Source organism: Wyeomyia smithii, chromosome 1 (genome assembly GCF_029784165.1).
Source record: "Wyeomyia smithii strain HCP4-BCI-WySm-NY-G18 chromosome 1, ASM2978416v1, whole genome shotgun sequence".
NCBI classification, from domain to species: Eukaryota; Metazoa; Arthropoda; class Insecta; order Diptera; family Culicidae; genus Wyeomyia; species Wyeomyia smithii.
The window spans coordinates 68,407,615-68,432,350 of NC_073694.1; the positions used below are offsets into that span (position 1 = coordinate 68,407,615).

Genomic DNA, 24,736 nt, shown 5'->3' on the forward strand with positions numbered 1-24,736 from the left:
ACCGTGTCAGTTTATCTGAGAAACCGTAATCGTGCATAATTTGGCATAGCTGATGGTGTGGGGGCACGTAATATTCACGGCATAACTACAGGACTTGCTATCTCACGAATATTCGGTCCGTAATGGCGCAGGCACCCAAGTATCCCGTTTGATATTGTCCAACAAACTCCCTCGCAAACGGTGATGTCGTCGCAGCAATCCAGCATGTCGCCCTTATTGTAGATTGGGTAGATAGTACCCCCCATTCCTCTTAACTTCTTGGAGATTCGGAGCTGAAATTCTGTTCTTATCCGTGGGTTCACCACAAACATCTGCCACTACATTGTCGCCCTTTGCTACATCGCCGTCAAGGTGCTCGTTGTAGTACCGCTCCCACATATCAACCATTTCACGCTGGTTCAAGGCTGATCAGCACGGCTAACGGTCAGTACATTACCTTCCATCCTAACTGAGCATATATATCACCGATGACGATCTTAAGGTCTCGTGAAGGACAACTATCAGTAGGTACACGTAAAAGTTGGATGGTGCGAAACCAGTACAAAATTGTGCGTTTTTAGCGCAATTGTTGATGTAATTCGGAACCAGTACAATGATTGCGTGTTGAGCATAACGCAATTAATGCTCTAGCGTTTCTCCAATGTATTTGGCAGCTCCAAACTACTACACCTAAACAGTTTCAACTGGTATCAAGCAGCATTGCAAAGCGAGCGAGAAGCAAAACCTTTCTCCTCCTTTCTGCTTGAGGACGAGACATATGCTATGCTTTTCAAGTCTTTTGCACACACGCTTTCGAGATACTTTTTCTTCTTCATGCATTCCTCTGAATAGCAGCAAGCACGCATCGACAGTATGAGTGAGACTAACAATACTGGCATCTAGTATGTACAGCACGGGTGTCTCGCTCATTTTTTGAAGCGACGAGACATCGTCTTGCGCGTCGCAACCCGAACCGAAAAAGAAGCGAAAGAGCAACCTGCAAATTATATTCGACGTATCTAGTCTCGTCGCACGTACATGGAAAATCTACAAGCAAGAGAGAAAGAGCAGTCACTAATACACTCGACGTGAGCAATAAAGTGTCGGTATATGATACATATTCTGATTTCAATCTATGTCAATGTATTTGCAGTACAACTGTTGCGTTATGCGTTTCACACATTTATTGTGCGATTTCTGTGCAACATTTGTGCGACTCGGGAAGACACAATGATTGTACAAGACTTCAACTTTTGCGTGTAGGCCAACCGGTCCGAAATTTCCAACTAACACACCCTCGCACTGATCGGCTGACACCCGATCACGCATCCTACCTAGCACTATGAAGCCTGTCAAAACTGCAGGTTCGGTGTTTTCCGGGGTGGCTAATTAGGCCTTTCGAGGTCTCGCCGGGCGACCATCGTGTCATCTCTGTTTAGAGTCCCACGGTGACACTTGGACGTTGATCAGCCCCTCCTAATATGAAGATTGGACGCTGTTTTGAGCCGCACCATCTTGGCTCGGATCTTTCGATTGTCACTTGAGTCGATGGAGAAGTTGAAGTAGCTAAGGTAGTAAGCTGGGCGTCAACACTATGAAATACATATATGAAATTTATGTAATATTTGAAATCTATAAAATTTTTGAAAGCCAGTAAATGTATTAAATTCATGATATTTCTAATGTTATTTCGCGTTTACTAGAATGCGGATAATTCTGTTTTTCATTGTTTGAATTCTTGTTCCCCCATAACTGAACACAATTCACCTCATACTCTCGGTAACTTTTAATTTGAAGCTCATGTTTTATGTTTTTCTTCTCCTGCGAAATAAACTCATTTCATGCGTTAATTTCGAAACTCAACGAAATTTTTCTAACGAAAGCTACTGCATCTACAGGGAAAAGGATACTTAAGCAACGCTTGGACGGTAAAATTTATTTGCTCCACTTGAAAACTTGTAACTGGTGTAATAGCTTATACTTGTGCTGTGTGTAATGTGTAACGAATGTTCGCTATCGACATGAAAAGGTGTTGTAATGGGCCTTAGTGTATTCGAGCATGTGGTCGCTCTTTGGAAACAACTTCATGCTAATTAGGATTGTTAATTTTGCAAATGTTGAAATTTGTTAGCCGCCTCTGTAGCTCGGTCGTCCCGAATTAAACCAAAAGCTAAGAGTAAAGATTTTCAAACACGCATTCAACCTTAGGCAACGCCTTCAGGCGCATCAAACGGCCCCGAATTATCTCAGAGCCTCGGCTAAACGGCAAATAACTGCTAATTTATGACATCGATAATTACGACCACAGCCAAACGACCAGTGAAATTACCAATTACCAATAATTAATTTGTTGACATTACCCCGACCAATCCTTGGCACGCCGTGAATTGCGTTGCCGTGATGAGTACGAATTTCATGCTTTGCTAGCAAATCGGCCATTCCGGGGCTGGCGAAGGGAACTTCGAAAGAGGGGACACAAATACTTTAAGATTTACGCTTCGAGTGGCTCGACATTATTAGAGCGCATTCCGGTAAGTACAGAAGGCTGCCTGCTGACTCGGGCTTTCGCAGCAACGCGTTGTGGCCAGGATTGGCATCGTCGGCATGTAATCGTTATACACCGTGGCAGCCCCAAGCATACCAGGCCAGAGTAAGCTTGTGTATTCTGTAAGCTGCTTTAATAATAACTACCATCAAGCTGCAAGCCGATTAACACAATGGATAGCGGAGTTCGACTGTTTCCTAAGTAAAATGGCACCCCAGAATGGCTGATCCACGGTGTTTCTCTAATCGTTATTGTAGACAAAATATCAGTAGGTCAGTCGTAAAAAAAATATTGGATATACTTTTGATTCATTTCAACTTTTGTTTCAGGAGCGAATTCATCGTATAAATTAACCAAACCTCTTTAATTCCTAAACAAATCTAAATTGTAGTACGTATTGATGTTAATATACTCAAATTAAGTGACTTTAAAAATGTGTCAAAATTGTGCTGAATGTGTTTTTTCTGAAATTTAGCTCAAAGCTATGCAAATTAGTTGATACTCACCCTTATTGATGTATTTTATCCCATAATAATAGTCAGAGAAACACCGTATGATCCTATTCGTGTAGGACGCAATGAAGATGCAACTTAGTTAGCTTACTGAGCGTTATACGCTGGTAAACAATAATCCATACAGATAGAGCATGTTTATGTTAAAGGGGAGCAAATGATTGCAAGGAGCGCACGCTGGCAGGAAGTGAATTCCGTTGCTTATTCAAACGCTAGGCAGTTAGGTAACCCAAAAATAGTCCCACGACAGCTGCGCCACTTCGCAACTGGCAATCTTCACGAATTCAATTTTCTCCCTTTTAAGTAAATGAATTATTAAAATTTCCGAAACATTCCTGCCCCGGAGCAATAATAAGCTTTGATAATCTGAAAATTGCTCCCTCGTAAGCAGTTCATAGATGAAAACCACCCGCCAGCAGGCGAAGACCAGCGATGCGAACCGGTTCCGGTTCTAGCAGCCTGGTAGATCTGTTGTCGGTCGATGACGGAGACGACGACACTATCAAAAATGCATAACGTTTGCTCAAGGAGGCAGCCTTGCTTGCATGAGTAATGAAACTACTGTGCGGTTGCCTCATGACTGAAACTGCAGTTTTCCTCTCAAGTAAGCATACCAGAACACATGGGGTTTACTTGTCGTTCGTGGCTCGCAACGTTCGTGTATCACCCTGATCTTAGTAGATATAGAGGCCAGTAGGCCTAATCCTATACCACAAAATCTATAAATTATCTCTTGGAGTTTGTCTGGAGAAGAATTGATTTAAAAAAAAAAAATTCATCAGACTGTGTTAATTGGAGGGTACTTTGCACACACATGAAAATTCTAGTTCAAGCCTAGCTTCACTGCAGCGTACTAACTAACTTTCTTAGTAGGTTGCAAAAGCTGATGGCTAGCTAGTCTTTCACTATGCTAGCAAGAGCCAAGAATAAAGGCAGCATCCGTGAAGTGTTAGCTGCATTCCTCAAGAGCAGGCCCCGTTTTCAAGAGCATCTGCGTCTACACTCCGTCAAGTTGCACTTCGTCTATTGGGGACAGCTCGGGGCATTATTTGGATTACAGCAGAACTGTGACAATTGTTGGTTCTAGGCGTAGTGCGTTCCGTCGGTGTTAGCAAGATGGAAACGTTGAAGTGTGACAAACGTTCCGGAACGAAAGCACTTGAAGGGAAAATGAAGGATATGTACCCTCGAGTAATGAATGTTGTTTCTCGGAATGTACGATGCCGGCTATCAATTATAATTTTAACGAAATCGTCTTACAGTAAAGTTCATTGAAACTGCGTGTTCCCTGAGCACGCTTCACACATTAGCCTAAAGGATGGTTTCGTCGTCGTGGCGTCACTGTGGGTGTCCTATTGTCTTTAAATTATGCTAGTGATGATATACGCGCATTCATCAATCAGTCCAGAACAATTTTCACCAAACTAGCAGAATTTTTTTTTTACTATTGTATCCTGTTCAGGGCCGGCGTTTCATGTGGGTAATATGGGTAGTAGTACCCACGCGGAAAATATTCATGTGGGTACTTACCCACACGGAACTATCGGACAAAATAAAAAAAAATGTGATGTTGCGTGCGACAGATTTTTTTATGGATATCGTTCAGCGAGAGGTTATAAATCTGCAGATTTATGTACAGTTGTAACGTTTCTTAGAGAAAAGGATTATTTTTTTAATTGTTTCATTTACGATAGAGAGTTTCATTTACGATAGAGTTCCAATGTTTTGTTTTCTCGTAAAAATTCCCTATGCCGAATTTGAGCTCAATCGGACTTCGGGAAGTAAAACCTCAAAGCGGTCAAAGTTACAGTTTTTCAATCGATGAAAAAAATGTTCGAGCTGGGAGTATTTCTTGTGTGTGTTATGGTGTAGCTCGAATTTTTGTTTTTAAAACAAATTTTAATGAAACAACATCAGATCTCGATGTTTATTCGTTTCTGAGAGATTTGCTATAAAAAAATCCATTTCGGAAACTTCAAGATCTACACTTGTGCATTTCCAGGTTGGTCAAAAATGTAATACTTCCACAACTGTAAGTGAAACCTTATCAGAAATTTGATTAGGCTTTAATTTTGGATGAAGACTTTTTTCGAGAAGACAAAATTGCTGAACCCTAACGTTTGCATTAAAGAAATGCTCAAAAAATACCGATTTTTCATGAGTTTACCTTTACACGCACTGACGAAACTACCCATGCAGCATCAATCATAGTAACCCATGAGTCAGCCGAAAAAAATTGACTTGAACTCTAACCGTGATGGCGAAAACAGTGAAGCTACTTCGTTTAGAAGTGTGCGCGGTTAAAGAACGTTACCCCGCCGCGTCGACATCGTACGGAAAAGGGACGCCGGTTTCGCCCTTTCCGGTATCTACAACATCTTGGCACTGTTGGACTACAATCAGAGCATCGAACGAAAGGCCGGTTCCGGACCCGACGACCCTGAGCGACAAGAAGCTCCTAAGAATGCTGAAGAGGAAGACCGAGGGGAAGGTGGCTACATTGCTGCGTACGCTTGATCGGGAGGTCGGTTCAACCGGCCAAACAGTGGAAAAGTACCTGGCGAACATGGACATCAGAAAGCGGCAGTCCCGTCCAATTATCTCGAAGCTGCAGCCGATGACGCAGTGTCAGCGGCTGAATAAGATGGTAGAGTCGATTTTACCGGCGAATCGCGACGTGATGGTGGTGGTCGATGCCGAGAGCTATCTCACTCTGGATGACAAGTACTGGCATGGCACTCCGTATTTTACTTTCCCCACGAAGGAAGTGTCCTCTGAGGTGAAATTCATTTCACACATTAAGTTCTTAAAGAAGGTGCTGCTGTGGCTGACAATCAGCGAGAAGCTCCGTTCTGGTCGTGAACGGGAAAATTTACAGTACGAAGTGCCCGCCGGAAGTACCATAGCGTCTTCGCGGTGCTCTAGCCGGACCTGGTGTCGGCCCACTACTCGAAGCAATCGTTGGAGGATATGAAGCGGCTGAAAATCGATGCGGTATCCAGGTCGGCCAACCTCCCCAATGTCCCCAGCTGCGTCCCATCTAGAGCTTCTGGACAACCAGAAGCGTAAGACCTACTCCAACAATTTTGACGCGGAAGTTGAGAAGGAATTGATAAATAAAACGTAAAAAAAGAATTCAAAAACTTGCCTACAGGCATATTTTCGTCCACAATGGCGAATGTTCCGATAAACTCTCGAAAGGCCACACGCAAGGGCGTGGAGTTGCTTTTGCAAATGAACCTATATAATTACCTTCCGTGGGAAATTCATGGGAAAAATTACTGCTGAACGAAATTCGAAAAACTAATTTTTCTTGAACATTGCATTGGCACACTATTGTTGATGCACTGTCGATTTTTCGTAAAATTATCTTCAGGTATCAGTAGGTCGCCCCCCCACCCCCGGCTACGCGTTTGTCACCCATGAACCTTTCCTATTCCCTACTACCCACTCGGGAAAATATCGTGACGCCGGCTCTGATCCTGTTCCTAGAACACCAAGATCAACCACACACATTACCTCGTGAAAGTTATGTTAATATCACTATATCTACGATATTGATGTTAAGGGAAATTAATTTCCCTGTATCTTTCGTCCTCGTTTATAATTCGCATCCTCACGAAAAAAAAAATACATTGCCCGCTGTACTAAACTTAAAATGTAGTCATAAGACAAAATAAGAAATTAGTTTGTAAATTAATGTCAGCATAACGGGGCTCATCAGACGTTTCTTTTCACTGAGTCGTATGTCGCCTTAAAATCTAAAAGTCTGCAAGTTACACTCCCGGAATTTACCACGAATCTGTCGCAGGGTAAAAATCTGATCCGTCACCCCTGTCGAAAATTAGCCAGGTATTCGCCGACGAAGGATTCCGTTAATGGTTTTAATCTGAAGAACACGATACGGAAAAGCACTTTGTATGCCGAGTTGAGCAACCTAATGTCTCGTTAGATGCAACAATACTGTAGATGGCCATTTTTGTAGATTAGGCATATGAGGCCTTTCACATTTGTTCATCCACCTAGATCCTCAATACGATCTGGTGAATCGCATAGTACTGCCGCTCATATTCCACTTTTAGAAGTTCGGCCGGGATACCGTCCTTCCCAGTGGCCTTGCCATTTTTCAGCTCACTAATCGCCATTTTGAACTCCTCCTGTGTTGATGCTGTGTGATCCTCATCCTGTTCCTGTTTTGTTCCTTTTGTTCTTCATCTTTCAATAGCGCCGAAAAGTGCTCCTTCCACCTGGCTGCAACCGTTGCACAGTGCGTTGCATGCTTGTCTTTTCTCCTCAGTAAACCTCTAGAGTGCAGGAGAACATCTTGCACTGCGGAGACAACTGCCGTCACACTAAAGAGCAAATCAATACGCTCATGCTAGAAGAGAGCGACAAACGATTTTTATCTGTTGAGCTACCTGAACGCACTGCGGTGAAATCTGAAATCTCTCTCTTGCGAGACAATGAACTATGGTGTATTTTCTCACACGTGTGGACATCACGCACAATAATTACACTGCAGAGCTATCTGCGCACATAGGAGTACGTAGAACAAAAACCTGGCCAAAATTATTTCAATGAGTTTACGGATAGCAAATGTGTCATAACGTGGATTTATCTCTATTAAGTTTCATATTTAGGACATAAAAACTTATTGTTAACAAGATTTCATCAAGATCTAATCACCTAGCAGTGATATATCAACTTTCCTCTGCTATTACTCCGCAAGAGCTTTTTCTGGTGAATACTTTTTCGTCAATAATATCTGATATCTGCTACTTTTAAAGTGTCTTTTAAATCACTCGCTTTCAAAGGATCGTCTGATATGGTCTTAATAATGTTGGAAACCGCAGTGCTCCCAGTAGATCATTGAGTCATGGGAACTGCGTAACTCAACTCATCCAATGGTACAATTTCTCTTAGCCTTTGCATTTTGCGTCTCTTGCTGCGATTACTGCCATCAATCCTTTGCTTGGACGACATGAATGCAAAGCATCCGACCAACTTCACAACATTATGGTTAAGCTATACCAATTTTGTCATATTTCGAAGCTGTCAATTTAATATAAACTAACTTTTGAAGCGACTCTGTTGACATCTTAAGATCGAGTGCTTCCTGGAAGACATTTGAGGTTTTTTGTAAGACTTTTACCACTCGATCATTGTTTTGATCTTTTGTGGTAACATTTGAGCGTTTCTTCACGTTTTTCCTCGAGAATCAGGAACTTTCTAACAATCGAATGTTTATAGCATTGCGCAATCAACCCGAATAGGGTATTTCTCGGCAAGTTATCACAAAATCTGAAGAAACTAATCTTTTTTTTCAATCGATGTATGACGAAGTCATGATAAATGCACCCATTCAATAAAAACAAAAATTCAGCAAATCTGAATGTTCCAACTTCGCATTGACCGCAATTACGAATGGGTGAGCATGGGGCAGATTTTTTTTTCTGGTACTTATTGAGAAACACATAACCTTTCCAATGGAGGGCGAATTTTTGCTGGGACTTGCTGGGAACCCAAACAAAAATCCTTTTTTGTATAAAATTTGTTGATCGAAAAAAACTGAAAAACACGTGTATGGCAATGCCTTATTTTGAACAGGTTTTTTCAACCTATACAGCACATTACCCACACAAATTGACTTAACGTACCTTTATTGTTACCGCCCATATTAAATTTACGATCAAGAATCACTTTAAAGTTATAATAACATGAGTGATAGTTTATAGTTTTCGTGCAACAATTCGTGACTTATTCATGAGCTCTAACTAATATCAAGGTTATGATAATTATAGTACACAGTAAAAAAAATTTACATTTCTTTAAATGCACATAAATGGAGCATTAGAAACCATGTAATATTCCGTGTGGCATTATATTCACATGCAATGTAAATGAATATATTGTTAATTTGCATGCATATTTATATTCAAAGCTTCAAGTTTACATCACTTAACGTATAAATTTACATGGTTTGAAACGGTTCTGTACTGTGCATTATTAACGGTGTGAAATTGTATATGTTTTTCACTTTATGTGCTAGAAACTGACATGTGCATTCATTTGTATTAGCTGTAAACTTCATTTTTTGGTACTGTGAGTTTGTAAACAACTCAAATAATTTCAAGATGGCCTGCATACGAAGTAGTAAGTATCAGAGAATCCAAAAAGGATCAATAGCACAAGGAACACTTGAATTATTTTTTTCGTATTTTGGCCAGGTATTTGACTGAAATACTCCTATGTGCTGCGGTGCGTTACACAGTTGGTTTCTTGAGCATGGCAGAAGAGGAAAAGAGATTGGGAGAAAAAAAAATAGACTGCGTTGCTCGTGCCGCTCGTGTCGGTCGAATTCACTCTGGCTGGTGGAATTCGTTCGTAGCTACACGATGACTACATTTTTGCCCGGTCGGTTTTTTTGAAGTAGAATACTTCTCTCAGGAAGTTCGGCTACATAGGGATGTGAAATGAAAATCTAAAACCGAAAAAAGTGTAGAATATGTCCAATTTCAAATGCTAATAAATCGGTTAGTATTCGATGGATTTCCTTCGTTCTCGCAGCAATAGATTGGAAAATCTTCTAAGATTCTTCCCAGAATAAGATAATTGTAATTTTATTATTCACACTATTGTACAATTGAAAATAGTCAAGCCTTGTCAAAACGAAAAATTCGACCTCTGATTGGTCGTTATATGCTTGCTTCCCAAGCACGGTCGACAGGATCATATACCTTGCAATTGAAAACCTGCTATTTGGCCTATATAAGAGCCTGTTTCAGCCGGAGCCGCTCATAATAGTTCTAGACAGCGACAACAGCAGTCGTCCTTCCTTAGCAGCAGCACTAGCCCCGTGGTAGGTCACCACGTCTCAGGAGCAGCGCGGTTTTTCTCAGCGTGTGTCGCCAGACAGCCATTATTCCCCCCGTGTTGGGGCAGCATGAAGATTGCCATCAGGAAATCCAATTTCGGAAATCAAAATGCTTTTTTCAAGGCAAATAAACAAGTCTTTGAAAGTTAATAATTTTTGTCAACGCAAGCAAGCATTCTGTGTTGCATCCTAGCAGTTTGAATTTGTCGCACCCGTCTAATTTACTGAATGTGAAATAGCTTCCACAGTGCATGTTGTCCGTGTATCTTAATTCCCCCAATGTTAGGGCAGCTCAAAGGTTGTAATTAGCAACCGATTTTGAACCGCAACATGCTTTTTTCAAGGCAAATAAAAAAATAATTGAAGGGAAATAATTTTCAGGCATCAACACAAGCAGACATTCTGTGCGGGATGCAATCAAATTCTGTTGTAGTTGTCTAATTTTCACTTTATTTAGTAATTTATTCGTTTATTCGCTCGATACAAAAATCAAATGCGAATTGTGGAATAATTCGTCTAAAGAATATAAGGAAATGGTAAACCTGAACTGAAAGGCGTGGCCTATTACGTAGCACCCTTCGGCTATAAAAGAGTGTTTCTGGGAAAACTAGCTACATTCATTAGTCGAAATGTGAGCTGGATGGACCGTCCACAACGTTGACAGCAGTAGAAGCAGATACAGCACTCAGAAGTAACAGCGGGTTGCGCCTGTGGCTGCCTTCAAATTAAATAAATCACTTGCGCTGTGGTTGGTCACCATGTCTCAGTAGCAGCGCGGTTCTTCTCAGCGTGCCTCGCCAGACTGCCATTATTCCCCCACTGTTAGGGCAGCATAAAGATCGTCATCACCAAATCCAATTTTGAACAGCAAAATGCCTTTGTTCAAGGCAAATAAACAAGTCATTGAAAGTTAATAATTTTTGACAACGTAAGCAAGCATTCTGTGCGGATTCTAGCAGTTACATCTGTCGCGGCCGTCTAATTTACAGAAGGTGAAATAGCTTCCATAGTGCATGTTGTCCGTGTATCTAAACTCCCCCACTGTTGGGGCAGCACAAAGGTTGCGATCAGCAACCGATTTTGAACAGCAAAATGCCTTTTTTCAAGGCAAATAAACAAGTAATTGAAGGGTGAAAATTCCCTAGCATCAACACAAGCAAACATTCTTCGCGGGATCCTAGCAATCAAATTCTGTTGTAGTTTATTTAGTTAATACCCCCACTGTTGGGACAGCACAAAGACTGCGATCAACATAACCGATTTTGAATAACAAACTGCCCTGTTAGAACGCATTCACAAAGGCATTTAATTCGACTATGCAGAGCTAATATGAAGACGATTCAATCAATCAGCGTAAACAGAATTTCGTCGTCTCCCAGCTGCCAAGTTGCAACATGATGCAACACGCAACAACGAGCAAACGAAATCGCTTGATGTTACAAACCGCAATAAAATACGGGTTAAAACCGTTGCGTGTGTCAGAGCACCATCGGTGTTTATTCGCTGGATACAAAAATCAAATGCGAATTGTGGAATAATTCGTCTAAAGAACATAAGGAAATGGTAAACCTGAACCGAAAGGCGTGGCCTATTACGTAGCACCCTTCGGCTAAAAAAAGAGTGTTTCTGGTAAAATCAGCTACATTCATTAGTCGGAAGGTGAGCTGGATGGACCGTCCACAACGTTGACAGCAGTAACAGCAGATATCGGCACTCAGCAGTAACAGACCATAGCAGCGGGTCGCGCCTGTGGCTGCCTTCAAACTAAACAAATCACTTGCCCTGCGGTTGGTCACCACGTCTCAGGCCTCTGCCAGGCTGAACGCCAACGCGAGCGATCGGGCGAGATTTTTGCGGTACCCGGCACTTCCTCTAATGGAAGAGTAGGATCATTTTGTTTAGAAGAATATTACTGTCGGTAATATTACAGAGAGATGCGATTGCATCATATCCGATATGGAATTGAACAATTGTTCTTTTGAGGACAAATAAAACACTTAATTTAAAGAGTTAATAGCTTTGGTTACCAGTAGCAGTATGGTAACAGCCTCAGCGGTAGGTGCAGCCGCTACTTTCCTAAGGCCGATGTAATAAGGAAGTAAATGGAAGCGGCACGGCGAAACAGTTCGGGTGTTCTTAGACGCGCGTCATTTTTCGTACGATAGCGGCGGTATTAGCGATAGATGCATTTGCCAACACTTACTCCAGTAAAGCCGTGTCTAATTTTCAGTGTGAAAACACCTTTCTATTGTGTTGGCCGTGCGCATTAGGCCTCGACCAGGCTAAACGCGATAAGCGGCGCGAACCGATACGCCGGCCGTAGGTTAATTTACAGCCGTAAGTAGAGCTGTGTAAAAGTATTCTACTCCAACCTTGCGGTCGTGGCTTTGCACACAACCCTCCTGTGATTTTTCACCTCCCGGACTACTCGCCAGTGGACACTGTTGTGCACTTCTGCGTTTTCTCTGTAGAGTGATTCACCCCTCTTGTTTTTCTATCAGATGTGGGGTGAGCTGGAAGTGTGTTTGTCTCTCTGTAAGCTGGTTGAGACACTTTGGAGTGAGAAAGAAGCAGTGTGGTGAAAGCTTTTGCTGCACGCAGGCACGTACTGGAAGGGAAGTGCGCGGTGAATTTTTTCTCCTCTCTTTTCACATACTGAGGAGAATGACAAGCATGCGGTCATCTACTGCTGGTGCCCCTAGGTCAGTTCCTGCTCCACTTTTTTTTACTGTATCGCCATTCAGGTGTCCATCAAAGTACTCCTTTCAACTGTCGACCACCTCGCTGGCATCCGTGAGAAGGTTCCCGTCCGCATCGTTGCACATGTCGGCTTGTGGCACATAGCCTCTGCGAGACTGGTATACCTTCTTATAGAACTTTCGCGTATCACCGGCACGATACAGCTGCTTGATCCTCTTGCTGGCATTTCTTTCGTCTTAGAATCGTGCCCATGTCGTTCCATGCCTGTTTTTAACTGTCCTTATTCTCTCTCGTTGACCTGCCCAGATCCGGTTCTTCCCATTCACCGCTGCTTCGCACTCCCCGTTATAACAGTCGTTTCTGTCATTTGGTGCTTCTACTCCTAGTGTTGTCGTTGCGGTCTTCCCGATAGCTGTGAGAATGCTGCATCAGCCATCTTCGAGAGGCGATGCGCCAAGTCCCTCCGCCGTGGGTAGTAGCGCTCCGAGCTGTTGCGCGTATTCCTCCGCAGTCTGGGGGTCCCGGAGCTGCTTGATATTAAGCCGCGGGACTAGGCGATGTCGCGAGTGGTATACAGTCGACAGTTTTAAGCGCAAAACTGCCGCAACTAGTTAGTGGTCCGAGCCAATATCCGCACCGCAATTGGTACGTACGTTAGTAATGTCTGAGAAGAACCGACCGTCGATATGAATATGATCAATTTGGTTTGCTGTACGTTGGTCAGTAGGGTGGAACAAAAAATAAATGTTAGCTCCCATGCACTTTTCGTGTACCTTATGGGTCCTATAACAACTGTGTAACTTTTTAGATCGATCTGTGAAACACCCGATTTGCGCCCGATTTTTAAAGTTTCCATACGATTTTATATGGGAAAAACCACTTTTTCAATACTTATTCTCTAGAGATGTCAAGTTGGCTCTTGAAAAAATATCAATACATGATATTTGTAGGAAATTTTTCTGGGAAAAACTCTGAATACCGTAAGGCGCTACGATGCTTGTAGAAACAGCTATTCACCCCAAACTGACGGCTCATCATTGAAATTTTCCAGCAATACTGCTACATCATGCTGCTATTGCAAACTTGCTTGAGTATGAGAAATAATTTCGCGTGGAATTAATTTTCAAAGTGTGATTTTTGCTCATAGTATCTTCGGGGAAGCCTCCAAGATAAATTTAAGCTATATCATTTCTCATCACATGGTTGAATTTGCAACATTATCTAGTGAAATTAAATGGTGAGCCGTTCTTCAGATATTCAATCAGTCTGGGGTGAATATCTTTTTTCACAAGCAAGGTAGCGCCTTGCGGTCTTTAGAAGAGTTATTACCAGGAAAATTTCCTATAAAAATCATGTATTGATATATTTTTAGGACCCAACTGGTCATCTCTATAGAAAAAGTTTTGAAAAAGTGGTTTTTCCCATATAGAATCGTATGGAAGCTTTAAAAATCGGGCGCAAATCGGGCGTTTCACCGATCGATCTGAAAAGTTACACAGTTGTTATAGGACCCGTAATGAACACGAAAAGTGCATGGGAGAGAAAAAACAACACCATCGCTTTTTTCCCATATAATCGTGTCCCAGTCTATTGGTCAGGTGTTCTTCAGGTGGTTTTGTGGATGTCCTTTCGGGAAAGGAAGGTACCGTAAAACGGGGTAACATTGATAATTTTTTTCACTTTTTCGTGAGTATTTATATATTTTACAACTGAGATTACAGGTTTCATATTTTTTTAAAACCAGTACTGGCATCCTTGGAACTTGAGAAGTAAGTTTTCAAAGCCCTTCGAAAATCCTGAACATTAAAAACATTTTTTTTTCGTCATTGTTTCAATTTTCCTTATTTGGGGTAACTTTGATCAGTTTCAATTTTGAATAGTTTTGAAACCTTTTTGAACTAAAAATGTTAGATAATGCTTTGATAACATGTTTAGAGACGCTTACCGTTCTCCTTGACTGCTTTTACTGCGGAGGATAGTCCTGTCCTTGCATTTAGCCGCGGTATGTACTGCGAGGCATTTTTATGCCATATGTAATTTTACCTTTTGATGATGAAAAACGTAAACGTTGGTCGCGAAAGTTGCTAGAAGTATTTTGTAAGTCAACAATCGTAAAATTTTTGTGTTCAGAAAACGTATGTTGATCTTATATGCATGGGCGCAACTAAGGAAGATTTCTAGGGGGGCTAGTTTTCATCTATGTCATTTAAAAAAAAAAAAAGAGTTTAAATATGCTTATTTAATAAAGCCTAAAATAGTATCGTAAAAGCAGAAAAAATCACTTCGGGATAGAATCTCCGAAGATGGGCTGAATATCTTGAACACAGCGTCAACGTCAACCTCTTTCAGCAATATTGATTCGATATTGAGGAGAACTAGGTTTGGTAAACGGCTGGGCAGTGCTTTTTAACAGAACACCCGTACTAGTTGGAATAAAATAGACCCCAGTGTTGTTTAAGGCATAATGCTCTATTCCTACCTCCACGTAGAACCGATTGGGATACGAGCTACCAAGGGAAAACCGGTGAACCGGTGGGAACTTGGTCGTACGCTGACAGGAAGGGGTAGTTGTTCTCCTTAGAGAGCAGCTTGTCTGAGCGTCTACACCACAGGCTAGGGGCGGCTCAAACAGCGACTGATCCGGACCGGACAGTTGAACTATGAAATGTGGTGTCTCGCCAGCTACATCTCTGGCGGCAGCTCCGTCGCGAGACTAGGCATCGCAGCCCTGGTAAGGCAGCATACTAAAATAAACATACTGCGGAGAGTCAAGAATTCAGAACGAACCGGAACAATCGGTAATGACCCTCCCGACGAAATAAGGACGACGATTAGAAGCTCGGTATATGTAACAGTAGATCGCTTAACGCCCCGGATGTCGACCGGATTCTGCTGGACAATCAGCGACAGGTTGTGTTTGTTGAGAATGAAAGGCCGGTTCCACAACTACACTATCCCGCACAGCTGGAGAAACTCTACCATAGCTGCTCGCGTAGAGACATCAAGATCGTCATTGGGAACATGAACGGAAGGAAAGAATTGTATAAGCCGGTTATCGGCCGGCACAGCCTGCACACCGTGACGAACGACAACGGCCAGCTATGCACTAACTTCGCAGCTTCCCGCGGATTGGCAGTCCAAAGTCCCTTCTTTCCTCGGCCAACGTACAGCAAAACAAATTGACCACGTTCTCATCGACGGCCCCTACTTCTAAGACATTACAAACGTACGCACCAATCACGGTGATGATCGGACATGACCACCTCAATACAAAAAACTGCAAAACCCTGATATAACCGGTAGTCCTCTACGGAAGTCCTCTTGGTGTTTTCGAACGGAAGGTACTATGGACTATCTAAGGTAGAGTACAAACGGACGACGGATAATGGCGACAGCGAATGAACAAGCGCTGCTTGGAGAGAACCCCATTGCACACCTGGCGAAAGACAATAGGTTGCGGTGGACTGGTCACGTCGTAAGGATGCCGGACGACAACCCTGTGAAATCACTTCTTCTCAGCAACCCTACCGGCAGCAGAAATTAAGGGTGCAGCGTGCATGATGGCTCGACCAGATCGAAAGAGACTTGCGAGTGATGGGACGTCTGTGGAACTGGTGAAACACAGCCCAAAACCGAGTAAAATGGCAACAACTGCTTGATACAGCACGAGTTACTACACTGCCGCTCATAGCAAGTCCGTCCCATTTGCTTTTTGGTGCTGACGAGAAAACAGCAATTGAAAATCGTAACGCTTTAAGTGAAATTTTTCACCTAAATGCTTTTTCAATCGAGACCATTAACAGAATTTAGTACTGCAATGACAATCTAACACTATTGCATCATAAAACTTGCTTAAACACTGAAATTTTGTCAAAATTTGTTAAAAATCATAAGCTGGGACTCACATGCGATTACTTTTACGGTACGTAGCCAGAATGATAGCAAGTCAGTCCCATAGCCAGCTACGACCGGTGATGAAAAACCAACTAACACTGCAAATCGATGGCGGTGCTATAGCTTGCGTTTGAAATGAATCCATCGCTGGTCAATTCATAAATGACCTTCTCTCGTGCTTCATTAAACAAATTTTTTGTGAGAAGCATAACACAATGTACCAACTGCGCCGCTCAAAATAAAATAAGATTTTGTTTTTACATTTGATACTACTGATAAATTCAAAATCAGTTTAGGTGTAGGAACTTGTTCTAAATTTCCCTGAGAGCGGTCACACGTTCGTGACGGCGGACAGCTTCCACGTAGCAGTGGAAGCAAATATGAGAAAACACCTATAGCTTAGGAAAATGTTTGCTCCGTTAAAAAAACAGCTAAGTAGCGTACCGAAGTATTTAGTATAACTGACAAATTCTTCAAAACGAAATTCACGACAATGATTGAACAATACTTAACCACATCTTTACATAAAATACGGATAAAATACGAGAAGTAGTATTTACTGAAGAATGCTTTAACTAACAATACAGTGACACACCTAAAGCGTTAACTGTCAACAAACAACAGCTGAAGGAATCTACTGGTGGAAACTTTGTTTTGAAGGAAACATTGTACTATCAGCTAGAGCCACACGATGTAGAACGCGTAAAATTCAATCAAACCTCCTATCGAATATCACTTGGTACATCCAATTCTAAACCTGAAGACCATAAGTTGTGGTAAATATCACATTTTTCATAATCATTATTGGCTGTTGGGTTAAATTGCGAAGGTTTTTTCAATGGGACCGACTTGCGATCACTTTTGCTATGGGACAAACCGACTTGCTATTTTTTTCATAGTTCCTCAGAACGAAGTATTCAAAAATACCTGTTTTATCGAAAGCAGATATAAAAAGGAATTGATTCCATAAATAAACTCAAAATTGATAAAAATGCAATTGGGACGGACTTGCCATGAGCGGCAGTACAGCTCTCGTCTGACTGGTAAGGTGAGTAAGAGAGCAAGGGTTGAGAATCGATCCTGGGTGCAGAACTAGTTCTTAGCCAACGAATGACATCTCAATTTGTGTTGATTTTGATGCTCTGATAGTATGGAATGTATATATATATTGAATACAATCATTCTCTGGGAAATTCTAGGGGGGGGCTAAACCCCCCCCCCCCCGAGGTTGCGCCCATGCTTATATGCAAGGCCTTTTCAACAACGGAAGTATCAATAGGCTAGCTCCAGCCTCTTACGTTCTATGCTCTAGCCAAGACAACATCCTGGCGTAGGGCAGGATGTTGTCTTGGCTAGAGCATAAAACTGTACTTTCTTAACAAATATAAACTAATTAACATTGAATGTAATAAATTTGACTAAAAATTCTTCTGGTTGGTTGAGAAAATTTAATAACGAATTCGGAAAACATGTCAATGAATACGAAATACTCAATATTCGACTAGTATAAATATAACGATCGAATTAATTTTAAAGTTTGGTCATCAAAACAATTGAAAATTTCAACCAGTACAATTTTGTTTGGACCTCGAATGACACAAGTCTAAGATGTTATACTCTATTTTAGCAAAAGTAATCACGGAGCAGTTTTATTTCAACTAATCATGAGAAGGGTAAAACTGATCAATGTTACCCCGCTGATCAATGATACCCCGTTTTACGGCACTTCAGATTGCCAGTTCTTGGGGGGAAGCTGTGAAGTTTACGCATCGCTGGCCGTTGTCGTTTGTCACGGTGTGCAGGCTGTGCTGGCCGATCACCGGCTTGTATATGTCTTCCCTACCTATCTGAGCGCTTATGTCCCCGATGGCGATCTTGATGTCTCTACGCGAGCAGCTACCGTAGAATTTCTCCAGCTGTGCGTAGAACACTTCTTTCTCTACATTGGGTCTTCCTTCGTAAGGGCAGTGTACATTGAGGATAGTGTAGTTGTAGAACCGGCCTTTTATTCTCAACAAACACAACCTGTCGCTGATTGCCTGCCACTTGATCACACGACTCTGCATTCTGCCCAGCACTTTAAAGCCGGTACCCAGATCAATAATTGTGCCGCCGCTCTGGTGGTACTGTGCCCTGCGGCCACAAATCCTCCTTATCTTCTCTCCTTTCCGGCAAAGCTCCCGGAGTGCAACGATGTCGAAGTGGCGGGGTTCTAGCTGATGCAGCAGAATCCGGTCGCCACCCGGGACGTTCAGCGATCTACAGTTCCATGAGCCGAGCTTCCAATCGTTGTCCTTATTTCTTCGCCTAGATCGTTGCCGATAATTCCGGTTCGTATTCAATTCTCGATTGTTCGTAGTATTTTAATTTTTTGGTATGCTGCCTTACTAGGGCTTCGGATGCCTAGTCTCGCAACGGGGCTACCGTCTTGGGTGTAGCGGGCGAGACACCGCATTTCGTAATTCAGACATCCGCTCCGGATCGGACGCTGTCTAAGCCGCCCCTAACATGGAGAACAGACGCTCAGGCAAGCTGCTCTCCGAGGAGAACAGCTCCCCCTTTCCTGTCAGCATACGACAAAGTTCCCACTGGTTCACCGATCTTCCCTTGGTTGCTCGTATCCCAGGGGGAGGCAGGGGTAGGAGTTGCTGAGCATTCTGCTTTGGACCACACTGGGGTCTTTTTCATGCCAACTAGTACGGGTGTACTGCTGGTACGCACTGCCCAACCATATCCAACAATAACATAAATAAATAGATTTCATGAATATAGTAGATTTAATGGAATTGATACGTTTTTAATATTTCTTTTCAATTTTATGATTTTTCAACAAAAGTTTTGCCGAAGAATATGAACATCCCATCGCAAGCGCAAAAGATATACTTGATTGGACTACTCAGAAAAGTATTGATAATTTCCTTATTTATACCTTTTATGGCAAACAGTCCTCCTAGTAGTCTAGTACCAAACAAATAGTAGGGGGGGGGGGAAGAAAAACTTTCTATAAAGCGCTAGCTTTGTGCAAGTTTCCACACTACAGGACTTTAGCTGGATATGAGCAGTTGTGCTCTTTTCACTTGACTGAGTCGTACACCGCTTTGAAATCCACAAATTAACGATGAGTCTTCAGGGTAAAGATTTGATCCGTCGTGAAGCGTTCGACAGTGCAACGTACCATAGACAAAAATCAAAAAGTAAATTGCTTATTAAACCAGTTCAACATATGGATATGTTTTTTAACTGTAATGATATTAATAACCGTTTTCGTTGCTGTGGTCTTTGCCGGTTGATCCTTCCTGTATCTTGTTCGTTATTCGTGTTGTTATAGGATCCGATATGCTTCCTCACCAGGGCCGCGAAACGTACATCTCGTGGTGAGGTTGCTACTTACGCTGACGAGATGCAGCGTTGTAGTCGTTCAATCGTTGCATAAGAGCGTTATCCAGGTGAGACCACATGGGGTCACACTACATCACTCCCCACTCCCCCTCTTTTTATCTTTCTGAATAATCTTGTACACTAAAGAAAAATGAATTTTGTAATGCCTCCAGAATTCAAGATACGATATTCGTGGCCAGCCTACGAGGAGCGAGGTATCAACGAAAGAACCTGATTACAAGGTTCAGTTGGAGCATTTTCGGACACACACGCTGGAGTTTTCGAAGATGAGCTGAATTACTTCTAGCATAGCAAGGTACATTTGCCGTTGAAGGACGAAGCAACTGTAAGACTAGTTCGCTAATCTAAGGCAAGCAGATTGTCGTGGAACGCCGTCGTGATTGCTGAATACCATCAGCCGGGGTGAGATTGTGCCATCCAACCTGTGACTTGTTAGCTATCACTTCCGGGTCTGAAACTTATTCAAGAAAGTTTTAACTTATGATCGCCATGAAGTGGCTGGCAAACAATGGGTTTGTATGGCACAATCTCACTCCGGCTTACGGTACGTGGAGTCTGGTGATTGGTCAAAAGGAAAAATTGAAAGTTCCGCATCGCAAACGAGATGAGCTGAATATTGAAGAAGGAGTTCTGATTTGCAAAACTAAAACGGTTTCTGCTGAACAAGCCTTATTTTGTCCATCTTGAAATTATGAAGATGAAGTTAAATTTGAAAAATATTTACTGAGCGTCTTGGTAGAATGATTTGAGGAATCAGAATAAAGAATTATAAATTTCTTTTGAACTCTATTAGAAATTTGAGAAGTAAATATTGAAAATATTACTATAAATATTACATGCAGTCATCACTATCAGTGCTTATGTGGACTGGTGAACTGGTTGACCAGATATAATTTTCGGCATCCTTCACTGGACAAAGAGATCAATTGGATGCACAAGTTGCACTTCTTGCAAATACCAAAAAGTGCAACTTGTGTACTAAAACCAAGCGGAATAAAGTGATCCAATTTCTCCCTTTCGTACGCATGTACATTATTTTTTGTTCTAAGGAGCTGAATATTTGTTGGACAGCTAATGCCTGTGGATCGAAGCACAAACGTTAACCGAGAAAAACCGGAAGTCAGTGACATTTACTTACTTTCCTGGTGAAACATCCCGCATGATTTCACCTGCGTTACAATGTTAGGCCAATGCACTCGGTCCATGGCAGCATGTCTCCAGTTTACGTCTACTTTTCTTACTGACCAGATCCGAGGCGAACACCATTTCTGCGGGACTGTTGTCCGGCATTCCAGCAACATGCCCTGCCATTGTACCCTTTCTGCTTTAGCGCTTTTCTGGATACTGGGCTAGGCGTAGAATTGCGCCAGCTCATGGTTCATACTTCGCCTCTATACGCCATATTCACATACTCCGCCGAAGATGGTCCTAAGCACACGTCGTTTGTTAGTGCCTCAAGTCCTCTTTGAGCATTGTCTATGTCTCGTACCCGTAGAGGACTACCAGTCTTATGAGCGTCTTGTACATGGTGCATTTGGTACGAGGGCGTAGTTTGCCAGACCTCAACGTCTTGTGGAGTCCGCAGTAAGCACGACTTCCAGCTACAATACGTCTGCGGATTTCAGTTGTTGTCTGACGTTACCAATGATCCGTGGTGCATAAATTCCTTACCCACCTCGAACTCATCTCCGTCGATCACTACGCAACTGCCTATGCGAGCCCTATCGCTACCAGCAGATACTTGGTCTTCGACATATTCATCTTCAATCCAACCTTATCTGCTTCACGTTTTGGCTTGCTGTGCTGTCCAGCAACCGCCTTGGTCCTTCCGACAAGCGAAGCAGATGGACTGGCTGGATTTATTGACGATCGTACCCCTTGAAGGTCTGGGTCTCCACTTATAGTAAGGGGCAGTGTATCTCCTTCCGTCCGCTGTGCTGACGAAGTCGCTCCTCCTTCTGTATTAGTTCTCTACCTCTGCCCCATTCAGATGTTCATTGTAGTGCTGTCGATCATCTCACGTTCCTCCGTCGAGATTCCTTCATCTTTATCCTGTTGAGTCCGACTCTGAACCAACACCAATAGTTACTAAAGCAACGTTTCCTAAGAAACGTAATATAATATTTAATCCCAATAAAGAGAAAAATTTGTTCATTCGTTATCAGTTGCTTGAAGCGACAACACGTTCATTTCTTGTTCTCCGAAATCCATCACTCAAGTCCAGATACTTGTAACAGGTTATGGTACCCAGTGTATTACGCGAGAAAGATTAAAGTAAAATTTGAAAATCTTGAAGCGAAGCTGTTTTTTGGAATACTCTCGAGAATGGAATTGGCAAGAATAGCGAAGTTGAACAATGGCAACTATCCCATTTGGTCCTTCTCGGTCCAGGCCCTACTGCGGCGGGAACAAACATGGAAGTACGTTGATCCAGGAATTCCACCAGCACCGTTAACAGATGCCTGGAAGGATGGCGACGAACGGGCGCTAGCTACAATTCAGCTCATGCTGGATGAAAGTCAGTTTGGTGTAATTAGAGGAAAAAACGACAGCGAAAACGACATGGATGGCGCTTAAGGAGAAACACAATAAAACGTCTCTAGGCCAAAAGGTAACGTTGTTAAAGCAAATCACGAATCAAAACTATAAAGATGGCGAAAACATGGATGTGTATCTCGCTGAAATTGAGAAGCACTATGCTCGATTGGAGAACTCCGGTTTCGAGATGAAGGAATGTCTCAAAGTTGCGCTGATTTTAAGAGGACTGCCAGATTCGTTCGACCCACTCACAACTGCATTGGAAGCTAGGAATGAAGACGAACTGACGCTTGATATGGTGAAAGTTAAACTCATAGACTTGGCGGATAAGCATCGGAAGCAGCAGAACGGATCGGAAGAGCAGGTATTAAAAATTGGCTACAATCAACACAAGGCAATTGTGTGCTACAACTGCGAAAAGCAGGGTCATTGGAAGAAGAACTGCAAGACGATGTCAGCAGAGAAAAGTGTTAGTGAAAAGAAAAAGCTGAAAGAAAAAGCTAAAACAGTGCGCGAAATCGGCCAAAAAGAGTCGTTTACGTTTATGGTCCGACACGGTGAAACGGTTTCGAATGCATGGGTGATTGATTCAGGTGCGACATCACATTTGGCTAACAATATTAAGTCATTTGTTCGATTGGATACAAGTATTTGTCCAGTGATTTCAACAGCCGACGGGAAACCTCTTTGTACCAAAGGAATTGGTGACTGTTTGATCGAATGTTGTGACGATGCTGGAGAAAAAATCACTATAACTTTGACGGACGTTATTTATGCTCCAGAGCTGGAAGGCAATCTTGTTTCAGTTACGAAATTGGCAAAGAAAGGTGTTTGTACGAAGTTCGATGCTGATCATTGTAGGCTGGTGTTTAATGGTAAAATAATAGCGGAGGCGGACAGAGTTGGCGGTCTTTATCGGTTGAACTTGTATGGAGAAAAGCAGCAATTATTGATGGTAGAACAGAAGCGTCATAATGAGGATTGTCAACACATTTGGCATAGAAGATTTGGACACAGAGACCCAGATGTTATTGGAACTATTGAGCGCAAGAGCTTGGTTTCAGGTATGAAAATTAGAAACTGTGGTGTTCTTCAAACCTGCGAGTGTTGTGTTGAAGGAAAAATGGCTAGTCCTTCGTTTCCGGTTGCAGCGACAAAGAAATTTGTCAATGTATTCGATCTGATCCACTCTGATGTAGCTGGTCCAATGACGCTAACACCTGAAGGTTGCAGGTACTATATGACGATGATAGATGACCATAGTCGGTATACGATAGTGTATTTTCTCAAGAACAAGTCCGAGGTAGCAGATAAAGTCCGTGAATACGTACGGTTAGTTCATACTCAGTTCGGAAAGACGCCTAAGATTATTCGGTCAGACAGAGGAGGCGAGTTTACTTCAAGCAGTCTTCAGAAGCTCTACAAAGAAGAAGGAATTAAGGCTGAGTACACCGCCGGTTATGCACCACAACAAAACGGTGTGGCTGAGCGAAAGAATAGATCTTTAAAAGAGATGGCTCTTTGCATGCTACTAGATGCACGAATGCCACAACGATTTTGGGCGGAAGCAGTCAACACAGCGACATACATTCAGAATCGACTACCTACAACAGCGATAGAAACTACACCATTTCAATTATTGTTTGGGAAAAAAACCAGATTTGAAGCACTTGAAGGTGTTCGGTTGCCTATGTTTGGACACCTACTCAGAAGCGAAAGAAGTTTGATGCAAAAGCCGTTAAAATGACTTTCGTTGGTTATTCTTCCGAGAGCAAAGCCTATAGATGTCTGGATATTAAAACTGGACAGATTGTGATAAGCAGAGATGTCAAATTTTTGGAAACCATGAATGAAGGTAAAGAGGCTGGTAGGAATGAAGGTAAAAAGGTTGGAAGAAATCCTGACGAATCTGGTGAAATTGCAGTACTTACTGAAGTTCCAGTTTCTTCAGCCGAAAAGCAAGAAAATGAAGATTCCCCAGACGAGTTTTATTCCGATAGTGAAAACGAAGCGATTGCTGATGAAAATGTGCGTCAGTCGAGTCGTGCAAATTTTGGCGTAGCACCGGAAAGGCTAATGATTGGTATTTGAGCAAGTCCATCTACTGATCCAAAAACATTTGCTGAGGCTTTGGTCAGTGCAGATAGTGATAAATGGAAGGTGGCTATGCCAGAAGAAATAGCATCTCTTCGTGAAAATGAAACATGGGAGCTAATCCAACTTCCTCCCGGTCGAAAGGCAATAGGGTGCAAATGGATTTATAAACGGAAAGAAGACGAGTCTGGAAAAGTTGTA

The 24,736-nt window shown here is 42.4% G+C and overlaps 1 protein-coding gene across 1 annotated transcript; it reads left to right on the top strand.

Moving 5' to 3' along the window:
- The first annotated feature begins 24,184 nt into the window (after positions 1–24,184).
- LOC129716805 (uncharacterized) lies at positions 24,185–24,532 on the top strand. Its single transcript, XM_055666641.1, has one exon. It carries the CDS (start codon positions 24,185–24,187, stop codon positions 24,530–24,532), a length of 348 nt encoding a protein of 115 aa, XP_055522616.1.
- Positions 24,533–24,736: the final 204 nt, after the last annotated feature.